This window comes from Pelmatolapia mariae, linkage group LG20, assembly GCF_036321145.2.
Source record: "Pelmatolapia mariae isolate MD_Pm_ZW linkage group LG20, Pm_UMD_F_2, whole genome shotgun sequence".
NCBI lineage: Eukaryota > Metazoa > Chordata > Actinopteri > Cichliformes > Cichlidae > Pelmatolapia > Pelmatolapia mariae.
The window spans coordinates 26,486,072-26,499,206 of NC_086244.1; the positions used below are offsets into that span (position 1 = coordinate 26,486,072).

Sequence of the window (13,135 nt, forward strand, 5' to 3'; positions counted from 1 at the left end):
AATAAAGACCAACACACAAACCTTTGCAAAGGTCAGTCAGTTTATTCCAAACTTACACATACACACAAGCACACACACACACAGACATGCAGACACAGTTTCAGTTTTACAGACTTTATAAAGATGTTGAAGACCTGAGCTTTTTGCATCTCTTGTTTTGACTTTAAATGACCCCAGAAATGATTGTCTAAATTTTCACCACAATGTATCTAATTATATATAGTTTTGAGAGAACACAATTAAACATATTTAGCTGTATTTGGGATATTTATTGCAGTTAAATGCATGATTTATTATTTATTATTTTAGTTAGTTTATCTATAAAAAATCCCAAAATTAAGCTATAGTCCACAACAGGTTTCTGTTCTTGAATATGCAGTTTGTTATTCTGATAATAATATGCTTATTGTATATTTCCCTGAATAGCAACAGTACTCGTTTTCAAATAATAATCGATGAAACAAACAATATGAAGCAGCAGGCTGAAGATTTCTATTTGCATACCACTGAGCATTTTTTTCCAGTATGAAAGAAGATGCTTCAGAGATGGCTCTGTTCCTTTTGTAGTATCACACTCACATCATTTGCATGACACAGCAAAACAGTTTGGAGATTTCCGATGAAGTTTAAAAGACAAAGGCATCTGGTAGATGCTACATGATTCATAGATGGCTCTCAGCAAACACAAAAAAGAGCAAAAGAATCACGGAAAAGATGACAAATTAAAGGAAAACCTGAACCCTTAGTCCTTGCAGTTACATTTTGCAGGCATGGCCTGGGGTTACTTGTCTCTGTACGCTCTGTTGATACTTTTGGAATCTGCAAGGTTGCAGTGACTGCTTTGATTTATTATCAGGGAGAGTCCTTGCAGATGTTCACATATGCCTCCAGTATACCTTTTTCAGAGACATTAATAGTGTATTAAACCTCCACTCAGGGGAGGCTGTGCTTTAGTACGTGCTGGGTCCTTGTCATGGCTCACTGAGACGCTTAATGGAACTGAACCATAGACAACACACTTGTGCTTTCCATACGGCATAAACTTAAAAACATCTGTAGTAGTTGGTTTGTTGTTATACAGCTACTGCACAAACTGTGCATTCCTTCTTCAAGCAGAATAGAAAGTAAAATAATAAGAGCAGCTACTTGTTCATGGTTTCTGCAGCTGCCATGCACAAGTCTGTAAAGGAGTATATTTCAGGTCTAAGAGGCAAGGTGGGATAGAAATCAATACAAAGTGTTCTGAGCCATCATAATTATTCCATGATGGAGCATTTCTCTCCTTGTCCAGGATGACAGTCCTTTAAACTATAGAGGACAAGGGGTCAGTAAATATGCCATGACCTTAGCAGGGATTAGAACTCAATCAAGTTGAACAACTTTCAGAGAGTGTTGGACATTCACCATCAAAACACCAAATATGGGAACATCGTTTGGAAGAATGGTCTAGAATAAAAACCAAGGTTCCATGAGGTTGTTCTGGTGGGACACAGTGGCCACGCACCTTGGCTGGGTCACTGATTTTTTCCTTTAATTTGTAGCCTAAATAGTTTTTTTTTTGTTTTGTTTTTTTGCCTTTCACGGTCTTTGATTAAATGTGACTTTAATACATTCCCTGAAGGCATCTGATCACATACAGTTTATGTACACTGTTGGCTATGGGCTATTTGGTTATATTGCCGTTAAATACCACAATGGCACGCTACTGAGAAGTTGTTCATTAAATGAAGATGGGTAAAATCCTTTTATAGAGAAAAATAACACCATTGCAGGTGTGTGCAGTCAGTGTAATTGCATCCTCAAAAAAACAATTCACCCTTTCAGACAGGAAACCAGTAAACCGCAGTCTCTGGAAAACCAAATTCTATTTGGTTAGCATAATTTTTCAGCTTGTACAAAGATGCTGAAAAATACATCACAAGTAAAAAAGTCCAGCCAGTGCATTTTCCAGATCAAGGTTCACCCATGTGTTTCCCTTGTCAGCTGCTCACTTCAGAATTGTTTTGCTAGAAACAAAAAACGGGCGTTTTCACTTCATGAACGTTTGGACCCCTTCGATTTTTTCTGTTCCTCTTTTTCCTTTTCTTGCTGTTTCTTCTCTCTCTTTTTTTCCTCCTTGGCTTCCTTGTACTTCCAGACAGGAGGTTCCAGGTAACCCTTTTGCCTTTTGTTCTTTTTCTCCTTCTTTGGAGTGCGCTCCCCAGATTTTGTAACTTCAATTTTGGGAATGCAGCCTGAGGGGAAGATGCTGTTTCTGTGTGCCATGCTGCGGGGCATGAAGCTTTTCATGCCACCTGTTGGTGAGCTTTGCCTGCGCTCTGAGTCTTGGCAGCAAGAGGTCAGTGATACAGAGGTGGCTGACACAGGTGAAGCTGAAGTGATGGAGCCATTACTGTGAGACACCGTGCTCTCCTCCAGTTCCTTGCTGCTGTGCTTGTCAAGCAGTTCTGGTACAGCAAATCGTCGCTTGCCAATCTCTGGGGGGCTGGTGGGACAGAGTGGACGGCAACCAGTAGCTATCAAGGGGCTGTGGATGCTTGTAGTCATCCGCACCATGTGGTCCATGACCCCATTGTCTTGGGGGTCATGTGGGAAGCTGAAACTAAGACTGTCTTTTAAGCGCTGCCTCAGCTTCTGACCTGCTGTTTTGGCTGCAGTGGCCTTTGCCACCAGTAGCTTTAGCTCAGGCCACTCAGGAATGTAGCTTTCACAGAACTGTTCTGCAATAGGACGAGTTTGCAGGCGACGCAGTCTGTTCAGAGTCTCAAACCTTCCTGTCCTAAGGGCCCAGTCCTTTAGACCTTTCCCATGGACGAGATCGACTGCATTGACATCTGCACCTGCACACCGAGAAGGAGAGAAAACAGTAAAAATGTTGAGTGGGAGGAAATCAACTGCCGTCAGCTCAGCATAACAACACCACCATGTGGGGACTTTTGGAGCACAGGTTATTAGGTAGATGGCAAGCATCAGTATGGTGAGATGGGACAAAAATTGCTGGGAGTACATTTTTTTTAATTTTATTTTTAAGTTTTACATCTTTTCATATTATATTACAGTAATTAAGTAATAGAAAAACAATGAAATAACAAAAACCTCTGGTGTTTTTCCTGCTATTTACACATTTATTTTTTACAATATAAACCCAAAGAGTCATGCTGAGAGATTTCTTTATTTACTACAGCAACATTTCTTTATGTTGCTTATGTTGTTAAACTTCTTTACACTGACAGAGGGTATACTATAAAAGTAAACAATAAATAAAACTGGAGTAACTGAAGTGATCTGGCCCACTTGAGATCAAACTGGCTGTATGTGGCCCACAGTGTAAAATGAGTTTGACATCACAGGTTTAACCAATTTCTGGCTGAAGACGCTTAGTCATGTCTACTCAGGAGACTTTGGAAGTCTACTTGGCAAATAATCAAGGCTTTAACTGACCAAATATACACACAGATATTTTTGTTGCACACTATGAATACAGATGGATTATAGATTAATGTCTGACATCATTAAACTTTAAATAGAATGCGGACTGAATTATTACAGAGCTTTCTTAAATGTGTCCCTGCACAGTTTATACAGGACTAATCTCTGTAGTCCAGAAAAAAAACAGATTAGTTCACAGATCGGATGTCCGGCTTTGCCCTCTATATTACATATATAGGACATTAATAGATTTGTTATACCTATAAGAGTTTAATTGCAATCACACCAAACCAAATCCTATACATTTGAGGTGTACATCCTGACTCTCCATGTGGGCTTGACATTCGGTCACAGCTGAGGGACATTGTTAGAAAATTTGATGTAGAAAGACATCTAGACGTACCATGCATTAGCAATGCGGAGACACACTCTTCTCTGCCTTGTAGGCCTGCCTTGATGAGAGCTGTGAACCCACGAGGGTCCCTGATCTCAGTGTCCACACAAGGGTAGTAGTTTAGGATATAATTCAGGATGGTGATGAAGCCTGGATTGAAAAGATTATGTTATGTTAATATTCTATGATTAGCTTAGGAATTGATGTTGAAGTCATCTGATGTCTTCAGATGTACCTGCTTGGGCTGCAATCATGACAGCAGTGTTGCCATCATTGTCTTGGTGGTTGATGTCTATTAATGGGCATGTGTGAAGCAAGGCGACGATGTCCACAAAACCCTTGGACACAGCCAGCATCAGCCCATTCTGAGGGGAAGAAGATATAAATAAATAGGCCTATTATAGATGCTGAGGTTACCTTTCTTGATTAATAGATTTTTTTTTTTAAAGTCATTGTCATAGTACCTGTGTGGAAAAAATGAGAAGTGACATTTATCTCACCCTGCCATTGATGTCTAGCTCCATGGTCTCATCTTTTGTGACTCCTCTCTCCATGATGCTGCGCAGGGATGCAGCGTCATTCTTGGCACAGGCCTCGTACACTGTTTTAGCCGGCTCTGTTGATTTTCCGTCCCTTTCATAGATAGGAAGCACTGAGTCGTCTGAAAGCACACTGCCCGAGTCAGAGTCATCCAGGAGGATCTCTGAGTCCTCAGATGGGCCACTGCCCAGGTGTGGGTCATCATTTGCAGTAGCCATTGGAATCCCCGCTGACTCTGGTCACACCTGGGTGTCAGGCCTGCAGCAGAGATCCCTTATCTTAAACAGAAAAATGTAAATGTTGTTATCATACACACGAAATGAACACAGTTCACACAATTATTTTCCATAGCCACATATATAGGTTCAGATTGAGTAGACAGGTGGTTGTTGTTGTAGTTAAAGGGGGATAACGTTTTTCAAAAAAAAACCAATACACAATCTACGAGCAGCTTACAGTTCATTTGCAGTAACGTTACCTGCTTTGCCATTGTCCGTGCGAAACCTTCGACAGATGTGCGAAACATTGAAAGCGCTTTTCCGGGTGTACACACATTATGTATGCACACAAAACTGCGTGCACATAGTTTGAAATGTGCCGATGTCTATAATTCTTTTTTCCTTTGCAAAAGCCAAATCATAACAAGTGCTACTGTCTCATTCCAGTCTCGTTTTGGAAGGTGTAAGACCTCTTCCCCTCCTTAGACCAGTTCACGTGTGATTGTGAGATGAGCAACACAAACTGGCAGCTTTTAAAGTTAGTATTTTAAATAGATCTGGTGACCTGAAAAGGCCTTGTTTAAAAGGCATGAGGCCTAAAGAGGATGAAGAGCTTTACCTCAGCCCTCCTGTCAAAGTAAGTCTCTGATTTACAACATAGGTAACCTCCCTGTGTAACATGCTTTGTTGCCAGTTGATTTTTCACTGGCACCACACAACAGAGAAAGACAGTAAATACTTATCACCCTGAAAGCAGTCTCATAATTTAAATATATTTAAGACAACTGAAACGTAAATAATGTGAAAAATCTACAAATCTTCACATAAATAACAGCAACTATAAAACAAGAAATCCTGCAGAGCCGAGGTAGCTCAGTCTGCACAGTAAAGTGAAAGAAGGCATAGGGACACTCAACTGGGATGAGAAAGGCCATATGGTACTGGAAGCAATGGGAGGCCAGTCTAGTGACAGCATCTGTCATGGTGTCTTAACACTGTTATACTGCTCTTCCATACGTCAGCACATCCTGTAGTGTTTGTATCTAATGTGTAAGTATACTTTCAAGCCACTGAAGACACTATTTCTCAAGACTCAGAAATATGATAGTGTCAGCTAGTTCTAATTCTCTATATTTTAAAGAATGGAAATGAAAAAAGAGCTGGCTGTGGTCCTGCATACACCACAAAACTCACCCATTTTTTCAGCAAATTAGTTTTGCACCTACTGTCAGTCACGGTAATTAGAAGTTATTCAAATTAGTTATCTTTTTAATAAGCTCTTGTTAACGTCCATAAATCCCTTAATCCCACGAGCAAATGCTTGTATTTCAGCACTCTGTCATGCACAGTTCCCACACAAGTCTTTTCTCTCTCTTCCTCATTCTGCACAAACATAAAATGCCCTAACTTTAGTGTTGATGTGTAGGCCACTGTGGCCTCCACTTCCTGTTGAGCAACACCTTGCAATCTGGCCAGACATCTTCCTCTGAATTCTAAATGTCAGCTGTCTTTTTTGCCTTTTAACGGTGGAATAAAGATGAAAAAAAAGAGAATGTTCATAAAAACTAAAGCAAAAACAACACATGTCAGAACAAATATTACTAAGAATAATAACACAGCTCTCACCTGAAAGCAGTCCAGCCATGAGTTAGTCCTCTTCTTTTTTTTTTTCCCTTTGGTTTCTTACTTCCTCTTGACAGTTAAACCATCCTGGACTTCCACGCTTCTCGCTGGCACTTAGTAGAACCTGGTTAAGGCTAAGTTTCCCAAGACTGACTGCAGCTCCAGCTTTTCCCCTCCCTCCATTTCTACTAGTGCCCAGTAAGGTTGCCTCATCAGCCAGGTCCCAACATAGACTCTGCTGTCCTAAGTCAGCCAACGTGCTCTCTTCCTCTCATCCTGATTACAGAAGATTTAAGGATTAAGAGAAGGAAACAGACAGCGGCCAACCTTGCTCCCCTTACAGTCTTTTGAGTTGGTCTGCTTTCTCTTTCTTCTCTCTTTTACTTCTCTCTGATCTCTCAGAAGCTGCCCATCTGCAGCTTTCTGCTGCCCGTCTGTTGTGTCAGGGCAAACCCCTCTAACTGCCCAAAAAAAGTCCTGTGACTGAATCATAGAAGCTGTTGCTCCCAAATCTGCTCTCTGCTGCTGAGGACCCCCTGCCTGAATAATTCCAGTGAGTCTGCCTAATTGCAAGGCAGAGTCTTGGGTCTGTTTTGGAATGGAAATCCATCTGCTGGGACAACAAACTAACATTTATGGGGCACAAACAATGGCACACAAGATGAAGTTATTGTGCATTGGCACAGATGCTGTGGAAGTGAGTGTAAGCACCTGGTTTGAAAATACTCAGTCCTTACATTATGAGGCATAAACACTTAATACACACTACATTTTGTTCAGGAGGAAGTGCTTGCATAAGTTATATTTCATTACCCACAAACTTCATCTGTAGGTATTTAATTATCATATTAACATGATTATTTAAGCAAGTCTGATATTGAATCCAATATTATAACGGAAATAAATTAGGTTAACTTTTTAGCATTGTTGGTTTAGTAATGTCCCGTTTGAACCGTGACCACAGCCTTTCTGTTCACAGTGTCGAATCTCATATGTGGACGGGAATATCCTGTTAACAGGTGTATTCACAGCATCAGTGTTACAGTTACGTGGGTCCAAATGTGCATGTAAACAGATTAACCCTTATATTGAATTAGAGTGGGGCCAAGCCTTCACTTCAAGCATATGATTGTTGGCCTGTGTTATGTAACAGCACCTCTTGTTTAGAGGGGTTGCTGACTGCCCTCTTCTGATGAAACTTGGAAATGGACAGCCTGGACATGAGTACAGTTTACGTGGTGGCATTCAGCAAGATAAAAAATAACATGATTCCTCACTGTAGGCCTTAGCTACTACACTTCCAAATAAAATCTACAAACTTTTAACAAGGCACACAGACAATTTAGGCTTAGTTTAACCCTTTATTGACCGGCCCTTCAAATTTACCTGTAAAATGGGCCCGCCGGTGGGCCCATGGTCAATAAAGGGTTAAACAAATTATAATCACTAAATGCTCCTGCATTATTAAAGATCAACATTATTTCAAGTAGCAGATATCTATCATTGCAGAGCCCAGTCATAACTGAGTAAAGCTGTTATAATAAAGGCTGGACATTCATTCAAAAGCTGCTTGATCCTGAGAATTATAGATGGTTATCTGCTCTGAGAATTATAGATGGTTATCTGCTCTCAAGAGTTAACAAACAGAGGCATGTTGATAACAGCCAGCTGAAGCTGACACACCTCCGACAACATAATCCCAAGAAATCCCATCAAATGTCCCACAGACAAGCCCTTATCTGAAGACACCTCTTTGGCTTTAAAGCATCAGATCGGACCTATAGTGTCACAGTAACCTTAACTCTGAAAAGGTTCTATGTTTAGACACAAGACCCTGAGGTAGGTCTGGACTCCTTACTGATATGAAACACAGGAAGAGTAGAAAAGGGCATGCCTGTGGGGGAAAGATTATAGCTTCTGGGAGCAAAACAGAAATAAAATTGACAGGAAATAATACAGAGGAAAAGGAAGTCTGTTTGGCATGACAGGGTGGGGTAGTGATTTAGTGTGTACTTTGGATGTTTTCCTTTATCCTTTAAGATCTACAAAAAAAGGCCAATCTAGTTTACCAGATGAGGGCAGCATAGCACATTTAGCAACCTTTTCTAAGTCATTTTCTCAAAGAAAATCAGTTGTGAATGTGATTTATGAGTTGCCAATTGTGAATGAGATTTAGAAGTTTAAGTACATTTTGTTCTGATTCCCACCTCTTGATAGTACTCAGACTTTCCTTTTAGGGTCAGGGTTATTTTCTTTCTATTCTGCAAATTCCTGACAGAGTCATTTACTCATCACTGTGAAAGGCAGCCCAGCTTCTCCCCAGAGACCACATTACCCAGCACAAATCAGCGGTGGAGCAAAAGAAAGAGGCTTGGGACGAAGTGGACTAAGTTTAGCCAGCTTAGTGACTGATTCTAACAACAGCAATGTGCTTAGCTAATATTAGACTGTTGGCAGTCTGTGCAGGACTGTGCATCTGCTATATTAATTCCATTTATGTGCTAAAGACAGAACCACCTCTAATGCTATTTGCCTTAAAGCACGTAAAATCCTCCACCATCCAGGAAAATAGTTAAACATATTTTAAACATATATTTAGATCACGTTATTACAAATGGGAAGATAAGGTGTGGTGGAGAGAGGATTTGTTCAGGGAAGTGGGATTCAGACAAGAAATGAAGCTTCATATGGACAGCATCATGGTTGGGAAAAATTAAGGAAATAGAGAAAAATAAAATTATGAAAATATTCCTCTTCCCCTGTCGTTGGAATTATATATATATATATTGAAAAAGATCTTTTAATGAAATAAAAAGAACAAATATATGTTTGATGGACACAATTGGGTGTGTAGTATAATATGCTTGTTATTTAGACTGCCTTTGGATGTGATGGTATAATTTCTTACTTACGTGATATAGAAAAGCATCCATGTGATAGGACAATATGTGGTGTACACCCTGGACAGTTGAGAAGTCAGTTGCGAGACTAACTCAGAGAGACAGACCACCATTTACACTCATATTCACTATAGAATACCAGTTTATGAAAATGCTAAAAATGGTTATATGTATCAGTTTTCAATATTAGAGTCTGTTATTAAATAAAAAGTCATTGCCAGGCAACTGTGGCTTAGCCCTAAGCAGTTGCTGATGTGTTCATAGTCGGTGAGGGAAGGGAAAACTTTGAGAGATGTTTTTTTATGTGTTCTTTACACAGCCTGTCAGTTTCCTTGAGTTTCTCACACACATTCCTAAGATTTACTCAACTAGGCCCCAATGGTGATGATGTACTCGTGCAATAAAAAATACCAGCATGGCACATAAACCAAACCAGAATGTCAATGACATAATAGCTCGTCCATCTCACGTTCCATCACAATTCATGGCTAATTCCCTGTGTAACAACAAATATGACCTTGACCTTGAGCACAGTTTGAGTGAACAGCCATTAGGTGATCATTGTGCGTTGTGTAAGTTTGACCAGCACTTTGGGAGGAGTAGTGATTCTTGTGAATTATGGGCAAGTGGACAGATGAACAGATACTGGATGCCTGGCTATGGCCTAAGTTTTTCAGTTCTCTGGCCAGATGAGCTAAAAATTAGAGGAAAAAATTGCAAGTAGAATGTCATAAATTAAAAAAAATGAATAAAAAGTTTAAGGTCTCTAGTGTGAAAAATCCTGGTTATGTGCCATTTTATATTTCACTGGCATTAATGCAACCATTCCTCTGTAAGTCACTTTAATATATATATATAATCATCAAACCTGTTTTCACACACACGCACACACACACGCACGCACACACACACACACACACACACACACACACACGCACACAAACACACACACACACACACACACACACACACACACACACACACACACACACACACACACACACACACACACACAAATACTAAGTCCACTTAACAATGCTAAATATTTAGGTGCCAAATGCATCCTTGATGTCACAAATTTATGAAATAACAAGTTAAGTAGACTTATGACCCTTAAGAATAAATGAACATTAAAACAAAACCTAAAAATAATATTATGACACATTGCTGCCTAGGCACGTTTTAACATCTCACAGCTGTCCACAAAAAACTTTAGACAGATGGTTTGTGTTTAGATGTTGTTCTATTATATTATTTACATCTAAAAATATAATAGAAAACACCTTTTCTGGTAACTTTCAGTGTGAGACACAATGTTTTTTTTTCTATTTTAATAAAGTTCACAACCAGGTTAGGTATGAGCCATGTTGGGCAATTTATAGCAAACAATTGTCCAACCTGTTGTTGGTGTAACATTACCAACGTTTCAACTCTAACCAAACAGCAGGGTAAGCCATGGCTGTGAGAGTCAGTCAACATGTAATACACCAGGGATCTGAGACGAAAGGAGGTAAACAAGGATCGGTGTTCGCTAGCTCATTCTGCTGGCACATATTCTTAGTGTATTTTTATTGTGTAATTTTGTGTATTACAGAATGCAATAAGAACATACTGCAGGGATTAATTGGTTTCTCTAACTTTCATCTGAATTATACATTCAAAATAGAGGAATTCATTAAACATTAAAAAAGGTACACTAAAATGAGGGGGAGACATTAGAGATGTCTTTCCCTCATGAAACATTTATGCTGGGAAGACCTTTAAAGCTGTCGGTCATGGTGGAACCATGGTCACCTTTGGCCTTAACTATATATGACAAAAACAGGAACACAAGCAGCACTCTGGCTTAGGAAAGGTTAAAAACTCTGAGACATGGATGTTACCTGATATAAAAGCTGAAACAGGTGTATAATGGTTTATGGACATTAGCAATAAAACAGAGTCTGGGCTTGGGTGGGTTTCCAGGTGATTAAAAGGTACCTATCTGTTTCATCAGATTAAACTGACACCTAAACCAAGAATTATTCTTTAAATGAGTAGCTGCTATTTTCAGGTTGAGCAGGAAAAAAAGTGGAAAAAAGACAAGGACATTAAGAATATAATGCTTTTTATCCAGGCAAGCTGTCTTTAGGACTTTTTATTTTTTAGATAATTTTCAGTCTGTCTGCATTTAGTTGCATAAAATCAATATCCAGTTTCAAATAGTTGTTTCACTGACCAAGCTGTTCTTTAAACAGAGGTGTACAAGTCAGCATTACATTACTGTTTGCCCCTTGACCTGCTAAATGAGTCAATCAAACAAAGTCATCTTCCTGCAATCCCAGCTGAAAAAGGCTGGTGTCAATGCCCCTCCACATAGCTGAACAGATACCCTTCTATGCTATCAGTGCTATCTTAGGGAGAATCCACACAGACACATTAGGCATTGCGCTTTCCTCTCATTCCCCTTTGAATGAGGTTACATCATCTGTTGATGAACTAAATTATGGATGCATTGCTTTACTTTGCTTGTTCTGTTTGCACTAAAATGTTGAGACACCACCCAATCAAAATGTGCCAATACTGCTACTAGCCAATCAGATAGGTTATTAATCAGTTGTTAAAAATATATTTAAAGAGCAGGGGCATTGCTTTTGCAGCTTGAGACATCCAAATAAACTAACTAACTAATCAAAACTGTGTTAGCTTGCCTTGTGAGTGATTAGTTATTGTTGCTATAACAAACTGGACAAGATACTCCCCAAACTGTTAAGCACTGAAGCAAAACATATGTATCCTCCCAGCTGCCTACAGTTGCTGCACATCTGTGAGCTGCTTTGCAACCCACTTCCACCCTAGCTCCTCTTTGTCATACTCTGTTTGATTATTCAGTCTGATAGAAATATCAATATCAATCACGCCCATTGTTAGTGACATTTGCTCTTTTCTGTATCAGTCGTTTCTCCCTGCCAAACCACCATAAATAAAGTATTTCATTTGGAAATATTATTCCTCTTTTGACAAAAATGATTGTTTATGAACTCTGACCTAAATAACACTAGCTTACATGCTAGCACACTAAACTTGATATTCTTTGTTGCAGTAATGTAAGTCAGGTTCTAAAAATTAAATATAGATCGCTAGAAGCACAGGGAGTACAATACGTGTGTTTTTCTTGGAGGAACACAACGACTGCTGCAGTGAAAATCTAAGACTGATAGACACTAAAGATAGAATCGCATGACATTTGAACCTTAAAGTTTGATTAAGTGTGCTAGTGTTCTCCAATAAAAGTTAAGAATTTGAAAGACAGACACACTTCTTTATAACAATGTCTCTCTACTTGGTCAGCAGTGTCAAAATGTAAATAATGTTGCAAGTCTTCTGATTTTAATAGCTTAAATAATGAGCATCTAAGCAGTTGAATAAATAAAGTAAGATAAATGTGGAAATGGCGACAGTGTCTCAAATAGTTGAGCTTCGTGGACTGTGTTTTCATACCTTATTTGGGGCTGCCCCACCGCTCAAGGGTTCGCACAGTCTATGTGTCACTGCCTTGGGCTTGAGACTTGGGCAAAAATCAAGAGAGTGTGGAGTTTTACAGGAGTTCAATGGAAGATCAGATTGAAATACTTTGAGCTTAAGAAAAACTACAGGTGCTAACCAAGGAAACAAGGAAAGACAGAAGAGAAACAATGATGGAAGGGGTGAGGTTTGGGGGAGGGGGAGGTGATATTGTATAGCCAATGAAGAACAAGAAAGGAGGATTTCAGGGAGGGTGGTGTGCTCAGCCACTGCGCTCCATTTCAGCATTCAGAAAACATAGAAGAAGGCCAACTTCACACTGTCAAACCTCATGATTTAGAAGAACCACGAAGAAGAAGACTGTGGACTTTACAAAAAACTCAGAAGGAGGCTGAAGAAGAAGAAAAGTCTGTCTGTTTTTCAGGTTCCTGACAAAACAGTGCAGACTATCAGAGAAGTAAGCTGCACAGACACTTGCAGCCAGCTCACCTGTGCGTCCTGGACGTGCTGAGGCTCCTGACCAAGTG

The 13,135-nt window shown here is 39.6% G+C and overlaps 1 protein-coding gene across 1 annotated transcript; it reads right to left on the minus strand.

Annotated features, from left to right (window-relative positions):
* Positions 1-31: 31 nt before the first annotated feature.
* Positions 32-6,445, minus strand: ankrd33aa (ankyrin repeat domain 33Aa). Its single transcript, XM_063464536.1, has 5 exons — positions 6,208-6,445; positions 4,324-4,641; positions 4,059-4,188; positions 3,833-3,973; positions 32-2,840 (listed from the first exon to the last, which is right to left on the minus strand). The coding sequence occupies exons 2-5, from the start codon at positions 4,579-4,581 to the stop codon at positions 2,035-2,037; spliced, it is 1,335 nt and encodes a 444-aa protein (XP_063320606.1). The 5' UTR covers positions 4,582-4,641; positions 6,208-6,445; the 3' UTR covers positions 32-2,034.
* Positions 6,446-13,135: the final 6,690 nt, after the last annotated feature.